The 22,770-nt window shown below is 37.4% G+C and overlaps 2 protein-coding genes across 5 annotated transcripts in view; one reads left to right on the top strand and one right to left on the bottom strand.

Moving 5' to 3' along the window:
- Nucleotides 1–296: 296 nt before the first annotated feature.
- On the bottom strand, nt 297–20,306 carry GUF1 (GTP binding elongation factor GUF1; the record flags this gene model as incomplete). Of its 3 annotated transcripts, XM_084900888.1 has the most annotated exons (17): nt 297–470; nt 1,270–1,306; nt 4,872–4,991; nt 5,822–5,923; nt 7,440–7,573; nt 9,210–9,353; nt 10,116–10,248; nt 10,855–10,978; nt 12,068–12,207; nt 13,720–13,923; nt 14,453–14,517; nt 15,889–15,972; nt 16,193–16,270; nt 17,611–17,691; nt 17,972–18,120; nt 18,521–18,632; nt 20,130–20,306. In XM_084900888.1, 17 exons carry the CDS (start codon nt 20,304–20,306, stop codon nt 333–335), a joined length of 2,022 nt encoding a protein of 673 aa, XP_084757014.1. In that variant the 3' UTR covers nt 297–332. The 3 variants fall into 3 exon arrangements, with proteins under 3 accessions (XP_084757014.1, XP_084757015.1, XP_084757016.1); XM_084900889.1 differs by lacking the exon at nt 13,720–13,923; XM_084900890.1 differs by lacking the exons at nt 13,720–13,923; nt 14,453–14,517; nt 15,889–15,972; ... (3 more) ...; nt 18,521–18,632; nt 20,130–20,306 and adding an exon at nt 13,225–13,500.
- A 195-nt stretch (nt 20,307–20,501) lies between these two features.
- Nucleotides 20,502–22,770, top strand: part of YIPF7 (Yip1 domain family member 7) — a 30,612-nt gene continuing 28,343 nt past the window's right edge. Inside the window, exon 1 of one of the 2 annotated variants that reach the window (XM_084901243.1) lies at nt 20,502–20,557. The gene's annotated coding sequence lies outside the window, so the exon portion shown is untranslated. Of the gene's footprint in view, nt 20,558–20,586; nt 20,780–22,770 lie in introns of those variants that run through there. The other variant, XM_084901242.1, reaches the window with a different exon arrangement.

Genomic DNA, 22,770 nt, shown 5'->3' on the forward strand with positions numbered 1-22,770 from the left:
TCCTAATAACTGAACACTTTGTTTAAACTGTATTTAAATGCTTTTCTAGTTTCAAATATAGTGCCAGTATCTCATATTTCACCTATTTTACTAGAGATAGAAAGGAGAGGGGAGATATCTGAGCTAATTTAACTAGGACTAAATCACAAGTTATTTTACCCCTTAAATACAATTTTAAGTAAATCCCCACTACCTTAAAATTATCATGTAATAACCATGATATAAAATTCACTGATAGTCTTATCCCTCAAAGATATTTATCTCATCCAATTCAGTCAAGGAAGAGGACACACAACTTTTAATTAATAAAATTCCTTATATTTTCACACCAATTATTTATCAGTTTGTGTCTTCAGAACTTTTATAAAAGCATCTTTAGGAACTTCTATGTTGCCAATCTTCCTCAGTTTTTTCTTTCCTTCTGCTTGTCTCTTTAAAAGCTTCATTTTCCGGGTAATATCACCACCATACTGAAAAATATTTTAAAAATTGGAAGTCCAGATCACTCCATAGAAAAATATTACATTCAATTAAATAGTGACATCAATACAACAACCTTACAATTATTATCCATGAGTCCATGAGGAAGATATCTGCAAAGATACCTCTCTAGTCCTCTTCCTAGCGGACCCCAATTTTATTGCCTTTAAGAATGATTAAGGCTTTATTTATTTTTGGATGGAAATGAAAATCCCCAAGGAAACCCAGCACTACATTATCCATGACAAGGAAGAACTATGAATCTCCTTACTGATTCAAGGCCTGACATTTTGGATTATTACATATAGCTGTAGCCTAATATAGAAACTTACATAGACATAAATGTACCAGTCCCTGTGCAGAGTTTAGAAATAGTATTTATCATTTGATGCTCATAACTGAGCTAAGAATAGTCTTTTTAAATAGAGAGCCAGCAAACTTGGCAAAATAATGGAGAGGTGGATTTCAATTCCATACTCTTCCCACTATTTAGACATTATCTTCAAAATCTTTCCTTATAAAATTAGATCAACAAACGTGTTATAAAATACTTTCTTAGATAGTGTTCTACATAAGGAAATTTTTATAAATAAGATGAAAAATAAGAATACAAAATGAATATACAATCATAGTAAAGGTGAAATTTACCAATTTAAAAAGAAAACTTGGAGATGAAATAAAAGGGTATTATAAAAACCAACAATGGAAACCAATATATGTATACCCCCTTAATTTTAAACTCATAAAGCAGAACTATTATTACAAAGCAGAATATAGGTAGGTACGTACACATTTTGCCAAAACGTTTTTCCTATAGGCTTTCACGCTGTAAAAGAGAAAATGTTGTATAAGTACATAACGTCACTATACTATTTTAAAAGTATTTTATTTTCAAAGTCTCCTCTTTATTAAAGATTTAAATGATCAGGTCAGACCTATGTAAAACTGCCATAAGTAAATAATTAGATAGCTCAAATTCTCTTATTTTAGTTTAATATATTTAAGATAAAATAGAAAATGAATTCAACATAAATACCAACACATAATAATCTGGCCACTCAGTGTATAGCCTATATAATAAAAGGCTAACATGCAAATTGTCCCCTCGATCAGCAGGCAGGCAGGCCAACCACCCATGACCCCTCTCCCTGTATGAATTCATGCATTGGGCCTTTAAAATACACACACAAACACACACACCACACACACACACACACACACACACACACACACACACACAGTGGCCAGATTATTATGCATTCAGAGATCATAGGGTCAAGACTCTGAATAGCATTGATGAAGCCAAATTCAAGCATGGTATGACCTTGATTATAAGAATTACTAGTGGCCTGGTGCACAAATTCGTGCATGGGGCAAGGTGGTTGTCTCTCAGCCAGCCTGTACCCTCTCTAATCTGGAACCCCTTGAGGATCAGGCCTAAACTGGTAGTCAGATATCCCTCTCAAAATCCAGGACTGCTGGCTCCCAACCATTCGCCTGCCTTCCTGCCTGATTGCCCCTAACTGCTTCTGCCTGCCAGCCTGATCATCCCCTAACCACTGTCCTGCTAGCCTGATTGAAGCCTAACTGCTCCCCTGCTGGCCCGATCGCCCCCACTTGCCCTCCCCTGCCGGTCCAGTTGCACCCAACTGCCTTCCCCCCCATCTCCCCCCCCGCCAGACTACTAACTCCCAACTGCCCACCAGCCTGCTTGCCCTCTAACTGGCCCTCCGTGCTGGCCTGCTAGCCCCCAACTGCTCCCCCCCACTAGCCTGATCACCCTCAACTGCCCTCCCCTCCTGGCCTGATTGCCCCTAACTATCTCTGCCTTGTCCCGACCCCCATGGAAGATGTCTGGAAGGATGTCCACAAGGTCTAATTAGCATATTACCCTTTTATTAATATAGATATAAGATAATTTCTGGCTCAACCTAAAAACACTACCACTTCTACTTTCAAAAAAATTAATTACAAATGGTTATTATTTCATTACCAATTTCACCTAATATGGGTCAACAGTGACTAGGAATATAAAGAACAATATATTAGTTTTATAGAACCCACTTAGGGTAAACTAAATTTTAACATATCCATTCAAGCAGTTATAAACTAACCTACTTCTGTAATGTTGCTGAGAATTTTGGAAAGTAAGAAATTGGATAACAGCTCCATTTTTATGTATTCCATAAAATATAAAAAATCTATATTTTCTTTATTGTCTACCTCATCATCCTTATGCTTGCTAACTATTTAAATTGCACTTTTCAGGATGTTCCCAGGTTATCAACTCCTTTCTAACCTGTAGGTATTCATGCAACACAAAATAACCAACTCTAAAGCAAAATGGTGTTAGAAAATTAAACTCCTTGCAAATACTGGCATAAAATTTGTTTCCAAGACTATATAAAAATCATGGTTGTATTTTACCACCATTAATACATTAGATTTGTATTAAACAAGAATAAAATAGTGATTTCCATGTGAGGAGATAATTCTGATTTCCCAGAATTATTCAATCAAGGAGGGAAAATAGGGAATCACTGCAAGATATTTTCTGTACTTTCTGTTACTAGCAGAGCAGCTTCTTCAATGCTCTAATTTATACATCATGTACAATGAAAGACCAATTTCCTATAAAAATTAGCCTATCTTCCATGTCTCCGGTATCACATGTGAAGTCTGTATTATAGAAAGCAAAAGCTTAACATGAGATTAGCATTCTTCTTTCACCTCTCTGATTCACAATCTGACTAACTTGGAGGAATGCTTTTAATAAAAATTGTAACTTAGTTTTGTCTTTTGGAAGAGGATCTCCAAAACCTTTTTAGTTTCAGTTCCTATCTTATCTAATAAAACAGGAATATTCTAATTGATCATCGTGCTCTCACATAGATGGTGATGCCCACAACCAATAAGGAGAATATGCTAATTGACTGCCATGCCCTCAAAGATGGCGGCACCCAGTCCCCTCAGCCCTGCCAGGACAGCAGGTGCGTAGCATGGCTGGGCCCGCTCCCAGGCAGGTCCAGCTGCTCCGTGTGTCTGCCTCCGGAGTCCCTCAGTCCCTCAGCCCAGAGCCGGCTGGGGTGCAGGCAAGCCTTGAATGGCGGCTCCCCAGTGCCCAGGGATGCCTGAGGCTCAGGTAATCGGGGCCGGCTGAGGCTTGAGGTGTGATGGGGGCGGCGTCACCTTCCTCTGATCACCGGGTCGTCTCCCACCCTTGAGGGCTCCCAGACTGTGAGGGGGCAGGGCAGACTGAGGGACCCCCCACTCCAGTCCATGAATTTTCATGTACCACGCCTCTGGTTAGTTGATAATCTACTTAAAAGGCTAAAACCATAAAAACTTTACCCAGGAAACTCAATAATCATTCTGTAAAATAAGTGAAAATTAAGCAATTCCTCCAACTCTTTATATATCCTACTAATACATATGAATAATATCACCCCTAAGTGTTATATAATTAAAAGTAACAATCAGCCGGAACCGGTTTGGCTCAGTGGATAGAGCGTCAGCCTGCGGACTGAAAGGTCCCGGGTTCAATTCCGGTCAAGGGCATGTACCTTGGCTGCGGGCACATCCCCAGTAGGAGGTGTGCAAGAGGCAGCTGATCAATGATTCTCTCTCATTGATGTTTCTAACTCTCTATCCCTCTCTCTTCCTCTCTGTAAAAAAATCAATAAAATATATAAAAAATAAAAATAAAAAAAATAAATAAAAGTAACAATCATCATTTAAATTAGTGGAATTAAGAGATTAATGTTTCTACAAGTAGTAATAAAGCTTACCAGTAAACCAGTGATTTTCAACCTTTTTCATCTCATGACACACATAAACTAACTACTAAAATTCTGCAGCACACCAAAAAATGTATTTTTGGCCGATCTCACTCTCACACACACACACACACACACACACACACACACACACGAGTATACTTTTGATTCACTTACACCAGATGGCCATTATCCATTTTTTATTTGACAATCCTAAGGGAAAAGAGACCAGTGCTCCTGACTAAATAGTTATGTAGTATTGCATGTTTTGTTTTGCTTCATATGTGTTTTTATTGATTTCATAGAGGAAGGAAGAGGGAGAGATAGAAATATTAATGATGATAATCATTGATTGGCTGCCTTCTACATGTCCCACATTGGGGATGGAGCCGGTAATCCAGGCATGTGCCCTGACAGGGAAACAAACCGTGACCTCCTGATTCATAGGGCGACACTCAACTGAGCCACGCCAGACAGGCTTGCATGTTTTAAAGTCTTGCAGCACACCCACTGAAAATCACTGGCTTAGGCCAAAGTTAAGTTACATTTTCAACATTTCATTTCCTGGGTATATCATTTCTAAAACCACCAGTAACAAAAATGAATTCAACTCACGTTTCCCTTGCAATGATTCTACTTCCAATAGCAGCTTGGATTGCTATTTCAAACAGCTGCCTAGGAAGAGAATCCTTCAGACGTTCACATATGGCTTTGCCAACAGTATGTGCTTTGTCTCTGAAGAGAGAAAATTATTTACTTATACTAAGTAAGAATGTTTAAGTAATGTTCTAGTTCATATGCATAATCAATCAATGTAAAGGTGATCTCTTAAAGAGGTTCAAATGGAACTCGTTTATCATAAACAGATATTATCAATCTCTGATTATTGCAAAAATAACATGATCTATTACAGAAATATAAAAAACCGTAACAAGGGAATAAAAACCATTCTTAATGCTCTTACCTTCACCCTTACAAAACCACTGTTAAACATATTAGAATGTTTATGCTAAACATATGCCCTTCTAAATTTTCTACAGACTTGATTTTTATAGTTCGGATTATAATTTATTCTACCATTTTACTTAATGAGCATTTTCATGTCACTAAATAATAATTTACAGTTTAGTCTTAATGACTTAAAACAGAATATATGACTGCTCCATAATTTATTTTAATCAATCTGCTAGGTTTGATCAAACATCTAGGTTATTTCAATTTTCATTATTATAAATTCCTTATGAAGAGAAAAACTTTTTATGCTCAATTCTACACCTATTACAAAATTAAAAAAAGAATTATTTTACTTCATCTTACAGAGTAATCAAAACAATTCTTCCCAGGACACTATTCTTTTGATTATCATAACTCTATTCTCTTTTTACATTTTAACAATTTGAAAAGAGAAGCATGGAAAAAGAATGGAAGCAAAAACTAGTATAGGGAAATTTAATTACTTTTAAATTTTCAAAATGTAGCTGTCAAATAGAGCAACCAATAACTAAATAAAAATATGTCAACAGTGGTTACTTTCACATTTCATGACCAGTTTCTATTCTACTTACTTGTGTACAATAGTGACCAGCTCCTCTACAAAATTTCCATTCAGTAGAATATCCATTTTTACAAGTTCTGCAGTCTGGTAGCCTGCATCTTCGTAATCAAAACTAACAAGGAAAAATGTTAAAGTAATAGATTAATTTTTTTTCTTTTCAAACATCTTTTTTTCTACACCACCATATCTCCCCCCAAAGATTTAACTTTCCATCAAAATATTACCTATACATTCCAGATGAAGGAATCTAACTGACCACAGTAAGGAACAAATCTCATCTTTTTTTTTTTTTTTTTACGGTACCCTGACCAGGGATGGAACCCACAACCTTGGAGTATCCAGATGATACTCTAAACCAGGGGTCCTCAAACTTTTTAAAGTGGGGGCCAGATCACGGTCCCTCAGAGAGCTGGAGGGCCGGACTATATGAACTACTAATTCCTACTGTAACACCTCGGCTGCGCTCACTGCCCAAAAAACCTGGCGGGCCGGATCAGATTCCTCTGCGGGACGCATGTGGCCCGTGGGCCGAAGTTAGAATACCCCTGCTCTAAACAACTGAGTTACCCAGTCAGGACCAAACTTCACCATCTTTTTACTTTGTGAGAGGAGGGTCAAAGGCATGCTCTAAAAGTAGGGGTGTCGAACTCAATCAGAGAAGGGGCCAAAATCTAAAATCCAGCCTAAATCGCGGGCCGAATGGTTTACTGAACAGTCATAAACTGACAATGTCATAAACTGACAGCGGAGTGCAGTGATGACAGTGCGGTGCGGGCCACATTGCAAGGCCTGGCGGGCTGGATTTGGCCCGCGGGCCTTGTGTTTGACACATGTGCTCTAAAGGGAGAAGGGAAATAAACTGAAAAGCCAGCCTAGGAAAATGGATCACTGAAGGCAAAGGTCACCTTCTTTACAGTGTTCCCTCCCAGCAACTGGCTGGCTGTAAACAACAGTATATACTAATGGATTCTCCTCAGATTCATAAGGTTTTCTGTGTAGTTTTCTATTTCCCCTTAAATAAATGCTATGGCATTGAGAAAGAGCCCTTAATAAATGAGATTTATGGATTTCAGATTTGGTACTTCAGTTTGAATCTTCACAGGGCTTTTTTGAGGATGAAATGAGTTAATACATGTAAAGAGCTTGACCTGAACCTAAAAAGTGTTTAGAATAGAGCCTAGCACATATAAGCACTTAGTGTCAAATATTAATATTAATAATATGGTCAAAGCTTACATGCTAATCAAAACACAGGTTTAACTTACAAAATAGCAGTCCAATGAAAGAAAATCTCAATTATGCCTGCATGTCTTTCCAATTATGGACAAGAACAAATATATTCCTATTGTCATAATTTTAAAATAAGCTGGTACCTACACACCTGCAAATGTTTGGTTTCTTAACCATGACGGTTGCAGGTATTGATATTAATACTCTCTAAAACCAGATTATTGCATAGAGTGTTGCTACAATCCTTTCTTTCTTCAACAAACATCATTAAGCATTTACTGTATGAAAGATACCATGTTAAATTAAGTGCTGGGCAAAATAGGAAAAGTGTAAGATACTCTTGCTGGTCAATATTTAAAACACAACTTAACTGTTTAAGTATCTGAATTGCCCATTACCTAGCATATCCAGAAGACAAGGATTTCAAAGAATCATAAAAATCCACCACAATTTCATTCAAAGGTAGGAGATATTTAAGCATAACTCTGTTTTGATCAATAAACACCATATTCTTCTGAACTGCTCTTCGAGCCTAAAAAGGCAGAAAAAAAATGTGTTTAATGATTGCCTATTTGAATGATGATTTGAAATAAATATAGACAGATGCCAATTACCAGTGTAAATATTTCCTTACAAATGCTGATGAGTGGACAAAATGAAAGAATATTTCTTTAATGCCTAGTCAAAACTTGCAAGCAGCCGAAACCGGTTTGGCTCAATGGTAGAGCGTCAGTCTGTGGACTGAAAGGTCCCAGGTTCGATTCCGGTCAGGGGCATGTACATTGGTTGCGAGCACATCCCCTGTGGGGGGTGTGCAGGAGGCAGCTGGTTGATGTTTCTCTCTCATCGACGTTTCTAGCTCTCTATCTTTCTCCCTTTCTCTCTGTAAAAAATCAATAAAAATATATTTAAAAAAAACAAAACAAAAACAAACAAACTTGCAAGCAATATTTATAACAGAGAATCATTTTGTATTTCAATTATAGTACACACCAAAACTTTTAGTACTTTGTATTTAACAATTATATATATATATATATATATATATATATATATATATATATATATATATATAAAATATATTTTATTGATTTTGTACAGAGAGGAAGGGAGAGAAATAGAGAGTTAGAAACATCGATGAGAGAGAGTCATCGATCAGCTGCCTCTTGCACACCCCCTACTGGGGATATGCCCGCAACCAAGGTACATGCCCCTGACCGGAATCGAACCCAGGACCCTCCAGTCCCCAAGCCGACGCTCTATCCATTGAGCCAAACCTGTCTCGGCTACAATTTTATATTTTTTAATCACAGTAATTTAACAAAAAGTCAAATGTAACTACAAATGAACTTCTAATTGCTTATTTCATAAATAAAGAAATCTAAAACAAGGGAAATTAAGTGATTGACCAAAGTTATAATATAGTTTGTGATAACAATTAAAATTTCAGTCCACTAGTATCATTTTAGAGTTTTTTCTAATACATTTCAGAGTATTTCAAATGGGTATTTTTTGAGGACCATGATTATATCCAATTTTTGGTATAAATCATTTATTACATGTGGCGAGGACTAAAGTAAAATGGAAAACACCTTCCAATTAAAGATCTGTCAAGTATTACTATTACATTTCAAACTATATTCAATATCAAATATTCAAAAAGTCTAAAAGAAATTATACTTTTATCTACTTAGGACAAATAAGCATCAAATTTATTTTCTTTGGGATCATTTAAAATAAAAATAAAATGTTTTTAAATTCTCACCTGAGGATAAGTTTTTTTTTTTTTTTTTTTTTTACTGATTTTTAGAGAGAAGAACGAGAGAGAGAGAGACAGAGAGAGAAAGGAAAACATCAATCAGTTGCCTCCCGTAGATACCCCAACCAGGGATCAAATTAGCAACCTAGTATGTGCTCTGATCGAGAATCAAACCCAAAATCTTTTGGTGTATGGGATGGTGCTTCAACCAACTGAGCTATTGAACCAGGGCTCAAAATTATTTTTAAAGTACATATATACCTATATCCACATGTATCTAGATAAATATTGATATCTCTATATATGTTTGAAATTTGTTATAAAATTCAATGTGCTCCACAGAGAGAAATCTTTCAAAACTGCTAAAGGACAAAATTTACTTTTATATCAAAATTTATTACATTGATACCTGACAAAGCATCATTATTTTTCCAGTATATTCATCTGGTGTTATAATAGTGCCCAAAACAACTGGTTCCAAATATTCTGATACTTTTGATTTCTCAGGGAACTGTGCAGGATTGATTATTGTAATTTCCTTTTCTCTGTATTCCTAAAAATAAAGAAATATCACCAATAGTTAAAACAAAATCTGAATAAACAATAACCATGTTTTAATTTAAAGTATGTTAGAATTTATTTTGCTACTGAATTTGTTGAAATAAAAACAATGGAATCATTAAAGAGTAGAATATTATCTTAATGTGTTTTAGATTTAAAAGACCACCAATTGTAATCATTTAATATTAAGCAATATATTCTGATGATTCACATTTACTAAACATATTTTATGTGCAATTTTAAAAAGTATGATGTAAAAATACATTTTGTTCTACCCCTTATAAGGCATTATAATGTTTCCTAATTTTGTTGGAAAATACTTAAAGTTGCCAAAGTTAATATTTCTTTAAAACAAACAGACTGCCACTTAGAATACAGTATTATCCCTATCATTAACTAAAAATCTAAAATATCCTACACCAGGTAAGAATGAATGCTTCATTTGTAATAAGATAAATTACTTATGACCAAAAATATATTCATCATCTTGTACTGGATTTAGAACAATATTTCCATTCCTAACTCAGTAACAGATTAGTATTTGATAATGTGGTTATTTTGCCAACTAAAATGTTGCATAAATTATTTCTCACGTAATCATAAGATAATTCAATTTTTATTGCTATTAATCAAGAAATGTTTAGTTTTAATAGCGAGTCAGCGAATGGTGCACAAAGTGTCTCTTGCATTCTGCACGCACCCACATGCATATACACGCATTTAGTTTTCCCTTTTATCGGGTTCACAATAGTACCTTTATCAATTTTGCTGATGAAAGAACAGCTTTATATGGAACAGTAGGAGTTGTCAAAATAACAGAAGCATTATATTCTTGCTCTAGTCGCTGGTTGAAAACTTCCATATGCAAAAGTCCAAGAAACCCTAATCTGGTGGGAAAAAAATCAAACCCCAAAATGTTATGTCCCATAGGCTCTATTTTCTTTGATGAATATATTGTTACTTTGTGGGGAAGGGGTAGTAACATGAGAGGCATTCAAGCGATTCATATCATAATGAAATGTTAATGTAATTTCATTAAATAAGATTCCAGTGTTCCATTGGGATTCTATTTAAAATTGCTATAAAACTTACCTATAGATGAATCCACAGTGTAAAATAGGCAGATATTATTTCATTTCACTTTACACTAATATGAATTTATTTTCAAAAATGATCCAAAGCAAGAAACCATTTAAACTTTACTTTTCTTTTTTCTTTTTCTTTTTTTTAATATATATTTTATTGATTTTTTTACAGAGAGGAAGGGAGAGGGTAGAAAGTTAGAACATCGATGAGAGAGAGTCATCGATCAGCTGCCTCTTGCACACCCCCTACTGGAGACGTGTCCACAACCAAGGTACATGCCCTTGACTGGAATCGAACCTGGGACCTTTCAGTCCGCAGACTGACGCTCTATCCGCTGAGCCAAACCAGTTTTGGCTAAACTTTACTTTTCAATAAACATGGAACGGTACAATGTAGCTGAATCTTACCTCCAGCCAGCACCTAGGGCAAGGCTACTGTCCCGATGAACTGTCACACTGGAATCATTTAAGGTCAGTTTTTCTATAGCACTCTTCAGGTTATTATATTCAGACTGATCCACAGGGTACATTCCTGAGGACATAAGAATTTCTAATTATCACAGCTGCCAAAGGAACAAAACATGCAATGCTTCCAAGATCACAATTAGTCACTTAGCTTTTAAATAACTTTCTTATATTTCACTCATCAAAATTTGTTTGCAAACAAACAAACCTATAAACATTAAATTACACTGACTTTAAAGTATCTTGCAAGTTTCATAGCCTTAATGAGTTTATAACTGGATTCATATTTAAAGTCATGTTTTTATGATTTTGCAAAAATGTCAGGAAATCAAGAAAGAACCATGAGAATTAGACATAGGAAAATACATTGTGCTCATTTCAAGAAGCAAAAGTGGAAGTCATTCCACAACCACAAATGAGACTCCATTAACGGATATAAAAACAAGAGTAGAAATGTAAACTACACTGAATTCTGAATTCTGTATGGCAGATTATCCATTAAAATAAAAGATAAATTTTGCTTTTTTCAGTTCACTAACAAAAACTACAAATTTACTGATTCATCAGATTCTCTTTCATCTGACAACTCAAGTCCTCACCTCTCAAGTCCTCCAAAAGCCAAATGACTGATTTTGCCTGACCCTGGGGATCAAAACCTTTCATCATTCGCAAAGAGAGATACTTAAGGGAGAAAAACAAGGGCTGGATGCAACTTGATAACCTTCAATCACATCTTCCTTTTCAAATATTGGAATTCCACACAGTTGTAGAAGGTGGCGAAGTTATATATATGTGAGGTGACACTATTCTCTGCCATATCTACACTAGTACAATATTAAAAGAAAGGCCAGCTAAAGGAAAGGTACTCAGTTATAAACCAATTTGAAAAAGATTTCAAATATAATGACCTGATACTATGCTCTTTTATATATCAGAGAGCTTATTTCTTAAGAAGTCCTAAAAAAAATTAGGAAATTATCTCCTACATAAAGTTCTACTATACATATAAAATTAGCTAATAATGTAAATAGCACACACACAAACCAAAAAGAATTTCCTAGAATTAGCTGTTATTTAAAATGAGCATTTCTAGTAAATTTTAATTCAATTGACAGAATAAGCTGACCCTCATCCTTTGTCTTTGTGAGCTCCTCACCTGCAAATACCATTGGTTTCGCTGATTTAAACCCAGGCAAGGGCTCCACTGGTTGTTTATGTAAATACAATGTATCTCCTATTTGTGCTTCAGTGACATCTTTCATCCCAGCAATCAGATAGCCCACCTGTCCTGCATATCTAAATAAAATTATTATATGGAAATATTTACTCCTTTAATGTTTCAAGTACATACTCACAATAAACTCTACCTTCCCAGGAAATGATCACTTTCCAAACAAAGCCTCATGAAATGGAAACTAAGTGCTACAAATCAATCCTCAACTCTATGGATCAGCAAAGAACACTCCATGCCTTAAACCCCATTACCAACAATAAGCCCGGGGCCTTTTCATGACTCTGCCTACCTCTGCTTGCACATTAAACGCTAGGTGAATATAATGTAAATACTGTGAAACCGATAGTTGCAGAAACATAAAAAACTTCTTGTAGTATTAAAATACTATTAGTGTATTGTTTTACAAATGTCCTTTAAAGAAGAAAAAGAAAAAAACAAACAGAAATAAATGAACTTGCAACAAATCTGACATCTATTTGATATTCCTCTTGTAGTAAAAGAGCAAATCCAAAGAATTCAGAGTTTTAAGTTTTTGTTTTTTGTTTTAAAGCAAATCTATGTGATAACACACTGCATTAATGATCAGTATCTGATACATATGATAGATTATAGAGACCTTAGAAATACTTGAATAAAATTAAGAAACTATGACTCTAAAATAAAAATGTAATGAATGTGCCAGTTTTAGACATACAACATTAAACTGTCAAGTGAGACCCACATAGTCACCTGGTTCAGTATCTTAATTTTTATACAGATAAGGAAATAAAGACCATAGAAAGCTCCAACTAGGTGCCCTAGAATACGGATAGAATTAAATATTTAAAAGTGAACTCAGAACTCAGTTTTTCCAGTGCACACTACCTTGCTAACACAACATGCAGGAGTTCTAGTTAATCAAAGTTCTATCATGAATTACACAACAAGGAAAAGAATTGTGACATTTTCTTCATTATTTTTATGTTTAAGAATTTAATTATGAAAAATGTCAAAAGCCCTGGCTAGTGTGGTTCAGTGATTAGGGCATCAGCAAGCACACTGCAGGGTCTCAGTTTCGATTCCCAGTCAAGGGTACATACCTGGGTTTGAGGTTTGCTCCCAGCCCCTGGTCATGGTGTATGCAGGAGGCAATCAACAATGTTTCTCTGTTTCTCTCTGTTTCTCTCTCTCTCTCTCTCTCTCTCTCTCTCTCTCTCTCTCAATATCCTCAGCTAAAACAAAAAAAGATGCCTGATATGAATATAAATATGGGTGAAGGAACTATCTCTTTCACTGTCTCATCAAATGCATCAATATAGAATCCTTATCTGCACTGAATCACAAAAGTAGTTATGACTAGACAAAAGGAATAAAAACATATCAAATTATTATCCTTCACACATGAGGTTCTTTTCAAAAGATCATATCTAGTGAATGATCTTTTGAAAAGAACCTCATGTGTGAAGGATAATATATAACCAGGTTTTGGTTTTTTTGAGTCTTCAAATTGGGATTATTCTAAGTATACCAAGTTGAGAGAGAATGAGAAAAACATACAAGTGTAGTGTACTTATTTACTAATGTGTATTACTTACAGTTTATGAGTTGGCTGCTCATTAGGATTCAGAACTCCTACTTCATTAACTTCATATGTCTTTTGAGTATGTGCAGATACAATTTTATCTCCTTTTGCAACCACTCCATCAAATAATGCTACATTGGCTATCACACCCCTATACTGGTCAAAGGTGGAGTCAAATACCAAAGCTCTCAGGGGACTGTTGCGATGTACTTTAGGACTATTAAAAATAAGTAAAAAGTAAATACAGACATAGTAAATTAAAATCTCAGTAATAAAATGCCTATTCCTAACTCAAATACTACGATTACTTTATTCTAGTACTGAAGAAATGTTGATGACTGACAGCCAATATAAAAAGATCTTTCTATAAAATAAGGTGTAATGTCTATTTTTATATTAGTTTTAACTTAACCTCAAGTTTTATATAAATGACTGTTTTGAATTACTTATAAAACTGATAACATATATTTGTTCAGTATTAAAGCAAAGAACAATAATTGTTAATATATTCAAGTTTCCTTCTTATAGCGATTGTTAAGAACAGATCCCTATCCTCCTTTTTTTTCTTTTCTCTCTTTTTTCTGTATTATATTTGCCTTCTATTTGTTACTAAAAGTAAATTTAAGTATTTACTTTCTTTGACCACAGGAGTATATTTACCACATCTACTAAGCTCAAATAACAGATCACATAGATATTTTTTGTGCTATTAGAGATAAACAGATCAGAAATAGCAGAAGACTCACGGGGGTATTCTTTCGATGACTGCCTGAAGAACACTTTCAACATTTGTTCCAAGTTTAGCAGAAATCTAAAAATATATGTAAAAACACAAACATTTAAAATTAAAACTCTACCTTTTTTCTATCCTGGTGACAGAATTTTATAATCACAGTAAAAAAAAGAATTCTAACAATTAACAATTTGTTTAAGATCATTATAAAAGGAAGCACAAAGTAAATAGTACACTGACAAATGTCCTTCCAGTACAGTTAGGTGTTTCCATGACTCTTGGGATTAAATTACAAGAGTATTCTGATTATGATGTTGAAAGAGCAGTGGACTTTGACCCATACATACTTCTTTGAGCTTCAAGTTCTTCATCTGATAAATAATCATTCATATTTTGCCTAAGTTTCAAGGTTATTGTGTGGATAGAATAAACACTATATGTGGATGGCATGCAGGTAATTTATAAGGCATATAATTACTATTGTTCTCACACTGAAAAAGCAAAAGACTCAAAACACATGTACATGACTGACCTTTACCTATATCAGCAATTGGACTTTCTCTGAAATCTTGCTAACTGGAGAAAAATAAAGTTAACTGGTCTAGCTAGTTCCTTGTGAATTCATGACCACAGATCTCACCATGTGGTTAACACTTCCTGGCAGTCCCAGGATGCATACCCTGGTAAATTCACATTACCACTCAGTAAAAGTAGAAGCTAAAAGTTATAGTGTTGCACTGACATACTTATTACAAAAGCATGTAACACTGCAGTTTGGCTGTGGTTATTTAACACCCAAAACAGCATTAGAAAGGTACATTTAAAAATTCAAATTTAGTCCTAGCCAGTTTGGCTCAGCGGACAGTGTGTCAGCCTGCAGACTGAAGGGTCCCGAATTCGATTCCAGTCAGGGGCTCAATCCCCAGTAGGGGGCGTGCAAGAAGCAGCCGATCAATGATCTCCTTCATCATCTATGTTTCTGTCTCTCTCCCTCTCCCTTCCTCTCTGAAATCAATAAAAATATGTTTAAAAAAATAAAAATTCTAATTTAAAATATAGAATTAATTTTGACATAAATAATATCTTTGTAACCTACAATTATTACCGTAGCTTAGCTCTTTTATATAGAGAAAGAAGCTATCTCTCAATTTCAAGAAAACGTACAAATGCCTTAAAATTAGTTTGAATGTGCTCTTCAAAGAAAATATTTCCATAGAGGCAAATGGGCATATATTAGGTAAACTGTACCTCAAGAATAATTCCCATCTGTGCTAACCACGTAATAAGAATTTCTGGTAAAGATCAAATGAAATATTAATAAAAAGAACTCAGTAAAACTATAAAAACATGATATAATGATAGGCTATCAAAAACTCTAAAATTTCATTTACACCAATTAACTGAGATTTTCAAAATTATAACCAGGTCTTAAAATAAAGGTATTTTTACCTTAATACATTCATCACTTGGAATATCAAACACCTTTTCAATTTGTTTCACAACTCTTTCAGGATCAGCATTCTTCAAATCTATCTTAAAAAAAAAAAAAAATTCCTTATGTCTTAATTTAATAAAAATAAAGTGTATTTCATACTAAATAGTATTTTACAATAGTTAAAAGCATTACTGACCCCACTATGATTTTTCTTTCAAAAGTATTAAAATAATTAAGGCACAAGCAATACAATTTAATAAGCATGGCCACGTTTACAAAGTAAAGAAATAAACAGCATTTTTATGTCATTGTAATTACCTTGTTTATAACTGGAATTACCGATAGCTGTGCTTCAAAGGCAAGAAAGAAGTTTGCTACAGTTTGGGCTTGAATACCCTGGAAAAATCAAGACACAAGATTTCTACCATCTATCACAAACTTATAATTCAAGACCATTCCACATCTTCACCAAAAGCAGATGTATAAGACAAAATATGGTACCTATACTTCCATGCACCTAGATATTCTATGTGAAATTCCTTTCACTTCAGGAAGCATTTGTTAAAGGGGACTATGTTAGGCTTAGAGTCACAAAGGTGAAACACAGACCTCCAAGGTCATCAAAACCTACTACAGGATACTAGGTGCCTCAGGCACCAGTAAGGTCCCTTGGCCTGGGGCCGAAACCCGCTCTCCGACATTCCCTGGGAGTCCTGGATAGTGAGAGGGTGCAAGCCACGCCGAGGGTCCCCACTGGTGCCCAATCAGAGCAGAGGAGGGATGCAGGAGGTTGGCCAGCTGGGTAGTGACTGCAGGAAGGCTCCAGGGCATGTCCGGCTCATCTTGATCAGTGATCAGCCAGACCCCAGCAGCAAGCTAACCTATCGGTCAGAGCATCTGCCCCCTGGTGGCCAGTGCACATCATAGTGATTGGTCAACTGGTTGACTGCCCTGTGGTGGTCAGTGTACCTCATAGCGAGTGGTAGAGCAGCCTCAGCATATCATTAGCATATTACACTTTGAATGGGAGACCAAATGGCCAGACACTTAGCATATTAGGCTTTTATTATATAGGACAGGAGCATGACGCAGTCTATAAAATCTATAAAAAATAAATCTTATGTTTTTCAAATACAAAAATTGTATTGACTTTCCTCTGGATTCTGAATGAAGTGTTTGTGAGAAAGTGAGTGTAGCAAAAGCTTATTTACATAGCATATCTATCATAGTTCTTTTATGGTCATTTAGCTACTATGTTCATATGGTATGTTTATAACACAAAAGAAGTTGGTAATGTTTTTAGTATGTTTCTTTAAACTTAACACTTCTCATATTATTACCTTAAAATCACCCAAAATGACCTCAAAAATAAAAGATTTATTTTCAACGTCTGCTAAAAGTTGATATAAAAAACTCAGATTAAGAGCTGTTAAAAATAGAGTTTTTTTTAAAAAATTTGGTAGGATATAACTATGACTTATTTCAACAAAAACTACAATTAACAATTTCTCTGATCAGTTTAAAAAATTTCAAAGGTGATCCAATCAATTTAAAAAAAATACTTTAACATAATAAACTTCAAATTAACAGGACCAAAGCATATGATTTTGGTTATGTAAGACAATAAATCTTATTTTTTTCAAACACAAAAATTGTATTTCCAAAACGCATTTTAAGGAAAACATCTTGAAACAACCAAATAGTATGTCACATGACATAAAATAAAAGGTACCTACCTCATTTGCGTCCACCACAAGTAAAACACCCTGGCAGGCAGACAGTGACCTGGATACTTCATAACTAAAGTCAACATGGCCCTGGGAAACAAGAGATTGACAGCTCTAAATGTTAGCTACAATTTTTTTTTTTTGGGGGGGGGGGCCAGTATGGCAAATGTATTGATAAATCTAATGGCTCCACAGTAAACAGAAGGTTTTGTTTAGCCCACACTTTGAAACAATTTACCCTAACCTAAGGACAATGGGAAGACAAAAAACAAAGTTGTGTAATGTTCAATTTAAAAACTAAACAAGGATTTGTTTGCATTATCAATACAACACTCACCAACAATGGAGACAAAACTAATATTAAACTTACCGGCGTATCGATGAGATTTAAAAGATACTCTTTTCCTTCATGATTATAGAAGAGAGATGCTGTCTGTGCTTTAACAGTGATTCCTCTTTCTCGTTCCACTTGCAATTTATCAAGAACTTGCTTGTTATTCTTTGTTTTATCAATTGTCCCTATGAATAGAAATTCACAATTTTATATGGACTTTTAAAAAGAAATAGCTGAAACCAGTTTGGCTCAATGGATAGAGCGTCGGTCTGCGGACTTAGAGCGTCGGTCTGCGGACTGAAAGGTCCCAGGTTCGATTCTGGTCAAGGGCATGTACTTTGGTTGCGGGCACATCCTCAGTAGGGGGTGTGCAAGAGGCAGCTGATCGATGACTCTCTCTCATCGATGTTTCTAAACTATCTCTCTCCCTTCCTCTCTGTACAAAATCAATAAAATTTATTTTTTTAAAAATAAAAAGAAACAACACAGTATATAAAATTAAAACAAAATTTTAAAAGCATGGTAAAAGCAATGATCAATTATTCAATTGCCATCAATTAAGTATCTAATATGAAATGAAAATACCTGTTAATTCCAGGAGCCTGTCAGCTAAAGTACTTTTGCCATGATCCACATGTGCAATGATACTGAAATTTCTAATATTTTCAGCAGGGAATCTAGACATGTCAACTTTTTCCTGGAAAGGAGGGAGAAATATTAGATTTATGAGTATAAATTTCATACAATATGAAACAAGAATACTGATTCAAAGAATATTCTTTTAGTCTTTGAAAATTTTCATTTATTGCATCTATATTGTTTCTATTTTTATTCCTCTAACAAATTCACATATGGTTAAACTCATATTGTAATCAATGAATATTATAATGATTCATTCGCTGTCAAAGGTGACTCCGTAACTAAATAAAAGTTCTTAATAGTATTTCTACCATAGAGGGTCAATGAGAAACTGAATTTATTTTCATAGATGGAGAACACCAAGATATCCAGAACTTATGAACTGCCATAGAAAACACAGAGTTTAACAAAACTTCGTGAGGCAAAATAATATATATATTTTTCCAATAAAATCTATATTTTCTAATCAACTCCCCCAAAAGGGCCATGAAATACAACATTCTTATGAGCTGTAAGTTTCCTTGTTATGAAAGCTCCAAGAAAGAGAATAACGGTGTAACGATGTCTGAAAGAAATTCTGCAAAAAAACTAAACCTGATCTGGCTGCCCTGTATGATCCCTTCTCCACCATTCAAGAGACATGCTGGTAAGTTTAATACTAATTTTGTCTCCATGGTTGGTGAGTCTTGTATTGATAATGCAAACAAATCCTTTTAAACTGAACAGTGAACACCTTTTGACTGTTTAGATTTACCATCATGCCCCTCCCTAACCATATTTAAGAACTTTAATTGCAGTACAAATTCACTTTAAATTCCAGTCGTTTTAGAAATGGGAAAAACTGGTTCATTTTAAGACTCATTCCCCACCCCTCCCCCCCCCCCCCCCCCCGCCCAGTTACTCATAACTTGCAATCAGCCACATCACTTTTCTGTCTACACTATATCCCTTCATAGTTATCAGATAGTGTAGTTTTTCAGACTCGCTAAACCCCCTCCTGCCTTCTCCCACCGCCAGAACAGAGTCAGAATGACACAAGTTTGCTTTGGCTGAAGTGAAACACCACGATGCGACAGGAGCTAAGGCGTGCCTAGTACTTCCTACAGTTTAAGTATGGGACTCTCACAAATGGGCATCCAATGTGTTATTAGTGCCTCATCTAATCAATGAAGAAATATCCACAGAAAACGGTCAAGTGGCTGGCCCAGGTCACGGGGCTGATATACATTTCAAGAAAATAACTGAGATTATTCTAGCAGCTTCCTCGGTAGGATTTTAGGAGTCGTCAGGTAACAGATGCAAAGCGTTAAGCTCGCTGCCTCCCGTAAACCATGAGTTAGTTACTGACATCACGAAGGAGGCCACAGGAGAAGCCACTGGTCCAAGGTCACTGGGGGAAAGCGGGGAACGGAGAACTGTCAGCCCCGCCTCCGCTGCCCAATCTCCACCCGCGGGGCCAGGTCATCCCCCAGGAAGCCCTTCCCACCTCCAGCCTCTCCAGGGCTCCCTCCCGGTTTTTAACGCGCTCGCTGGATAGAAAGAAGCCGGCGGTCACCTGGCGCGCCGCGGAGCTGTAGAGCCGGTCCAGAGCCCGGCGGGCGGCAGCAGCCCCGCGGGCCCGCGCCCCCGGAGGCCCGGGCAGCAGCGGCGGCGGCGCCCGGCCCGCAGCCCCGGGGACCCACGCGGCGAGCGCGCGTCCGCGCCACCAGCCCCGACCCGCCGGCAGCCGCATCCCCTTCCCCCGGCGGCGGCGGCGGCGTCAGGAGGAGGCTTTGGGGCGCGATGGGAACATGGCCAGGGGCTCGGGGTTCTCCAAAACCCAACCAGACTTCCAGAAACCAACGGGACCAGGAGCTCCAACGGCTCCGCCCCACCGGGGGATCCGCCGGAAGTCCGTAGACGGAGCGCCGCGCGGTGACGTCAGCGCGTCGAATGACGTCAGTACGCTAGCGTGCCTCTGACGCCGGGGCGCCAGGACGTCAGGTGTGGAGAAGGTCTCAGGGTCCGTTCTCCTTAGGTTCTTAGCGTAGCGATTGGCTCTAGCTTTCTACCCCGGGAGCAAAATTAACGTTGTCATGGTTTGAAAGCACGGGAGTCTGGATACGTTGTCAGCGATACCGCTAATATCTTGGCGCTTCCGCAAGGAAACCGGCGGTAAAAAAGGAGAGCGGCTGTATCCCAGGAAAGTTTTGGCCGGAAGTGAAGGTGGGGGAAAGTTACCCTCTGGATGCTCTTATGCCGCCATCGCCTTTCAGTTTGCACTCAGACACAAGTGTAAATTGCAGAAGGCCGAGCTGGGCTGCGTGAGGCGGAGGGGAGTGATAAGAGAGGGTGAGGCGGAAACCGGTTTGGCTCAGTGGATAGAGCGTCGGCCTGCGGACTGAAGGGTCCCAGGTTCCATTCCGGTCAGGGGCATGTACCTTGGTTGCGGGCACATCTCCGGTAGGGGGTGTGCAGCGAGTGTACAGAAGGCAGCTGATCGATGTTTCTCTCTCATCTATGTTTCTAACTCTCTATCCCGCTGTCTTCATCTCTAAAAAATCAATAAAATATATTTTTTAAAAAAGAGAGAGAGAGAGAGGATGAGGTCCAGTGTCTGTCTCCCTCCAGAGCCCTTGGGGTTTGGTACAGAGGACGGAGAAAAGCTGTGGGACGCCCCATGGACCATTGTATTGTTTCTCGTTGGTTCTTGGAACTTCTATAAATCGTGACTGTACAGTACTTGATCCACTAGCAATTGCTACTGGCACCTTTGCTAGATGAGCTTCGAAAAGCTAACTTGTAAAAATACTTTTTAATTATTATTGATTTTTTTTTTTTAGAGAGAGAGAGGAAGGGGGAGGGATAGATAGAAACACTGATGAGAGAGAAACATCAACAGGTTGGTTCCTGCATGGCCCCCACTGGGGATCGAGCCCACAACCCAAGCATGTGCTTTCACCCCGAATCACACCAGTGACCTCCTGGTTCATGGGTCCACGCTCAATCATGAGCCACACCAGCCAGGGCAAACTCTACCCTCTTTTAATGTCGACTTCCTGCTCGCGTGTGTGTGTGTGTGTGTGTGTGTGTGTGTGTGTGTGTGTTTTCCTAATCCATTGTCTTCTCATTTCATCTGTTTTCTGACTCTGAATTTGACTTTGAAGGTATGTGCATAGTGGAATTTTAAGTTAAGGGAATCCAATCCATCACTCCATTCAAAGGGCACTCATAAACAACCATGCCTTGTGGCCCTACAAAGGGAAGGGATGCCCTAGCTGGTTTGGCTTGGTGGATAGCAGGTTGGATTCTGGTGGAAGGGCACATGCCCAGGTTGTGGGCTTGGCCTCCAGTAGGGGGCGTGCAGGAAGCAGCTGATCAGTGATTCTCTGTCATCGTTGATGTTTCTCTCTCCTCCCTCTCTAAAATCAATAAAAATATATTTTAAAAAAGACACGCACAAAAGGGAAGGGATGAAAATGGGCACCACTGTCAACCCCTCCAATTTGTGGGCTCCCACTCTGCCTGGAGGACCGCACTCACTGCAGATAAAGCCTGACAGACAGGGAGTACAGTATAAATGCGTAAACCCCATGAGTAAGGCTTAATGTTTTTGTTCTTTTTACATAAGAATAAGTGCTAATGGCAGCTCTTCTATTAGTTTCTATGCTCCGCTGTATCATGCTGCACATCTTTCCCATCAGGTCAGTGAGTGAAGTAGTGTGGTGCATGCGAAGCTCTATTTCCTCAATAGACATTGTCACTGGGTGCCTCTTGTCTCTGACTCCTCAAAGGGCAGCATGGAGGTCCGGGTGGGGGTGGGGGTGGGGCGACAGTTTTTAGGATGCACAGAACCACCATTAGCAAGAACCTTCAGCTAGCCCCCTTTACCATATTTTCTTTCACCAGTCCTCCTTTCCGTTAGGATTGACTTTCTAGAAATATGTGTCAGAACACGGGAGCAGGTGGCAGGTTTATCCCACTGACACTTATAAAAGCAGGATCCTTACACTAAGAGGGGCAGCTGTTCTCTCTTCTATTTAGTGTAAAACTTAACTCTCCAGAGGTCTTGAATCTCCCTACTTTTTTTTCATATAAGCAAGCTATTTTGCATAAAGGAAAGAATATGAAGGTCAAAAGTCATTTTCTCACTATAGACTCATTAGTTTTATCATAGAAATTTTCCCAGGTTCTGGCAGTAGGTTAATTCCAAGGAT

This window comes from Pipistrellus hanaki (genome assembly GCF_964339955.1).
Source record: "Pipistrellus hanaki genome assembly, chromosome: 1".
Lineage (NCBI taxonomy): Eukaryota > Metazoa > Chordata > Mammalia > Chiroptera > Vespertilionidae > Pipistrellus > Pipistrellus hanaki.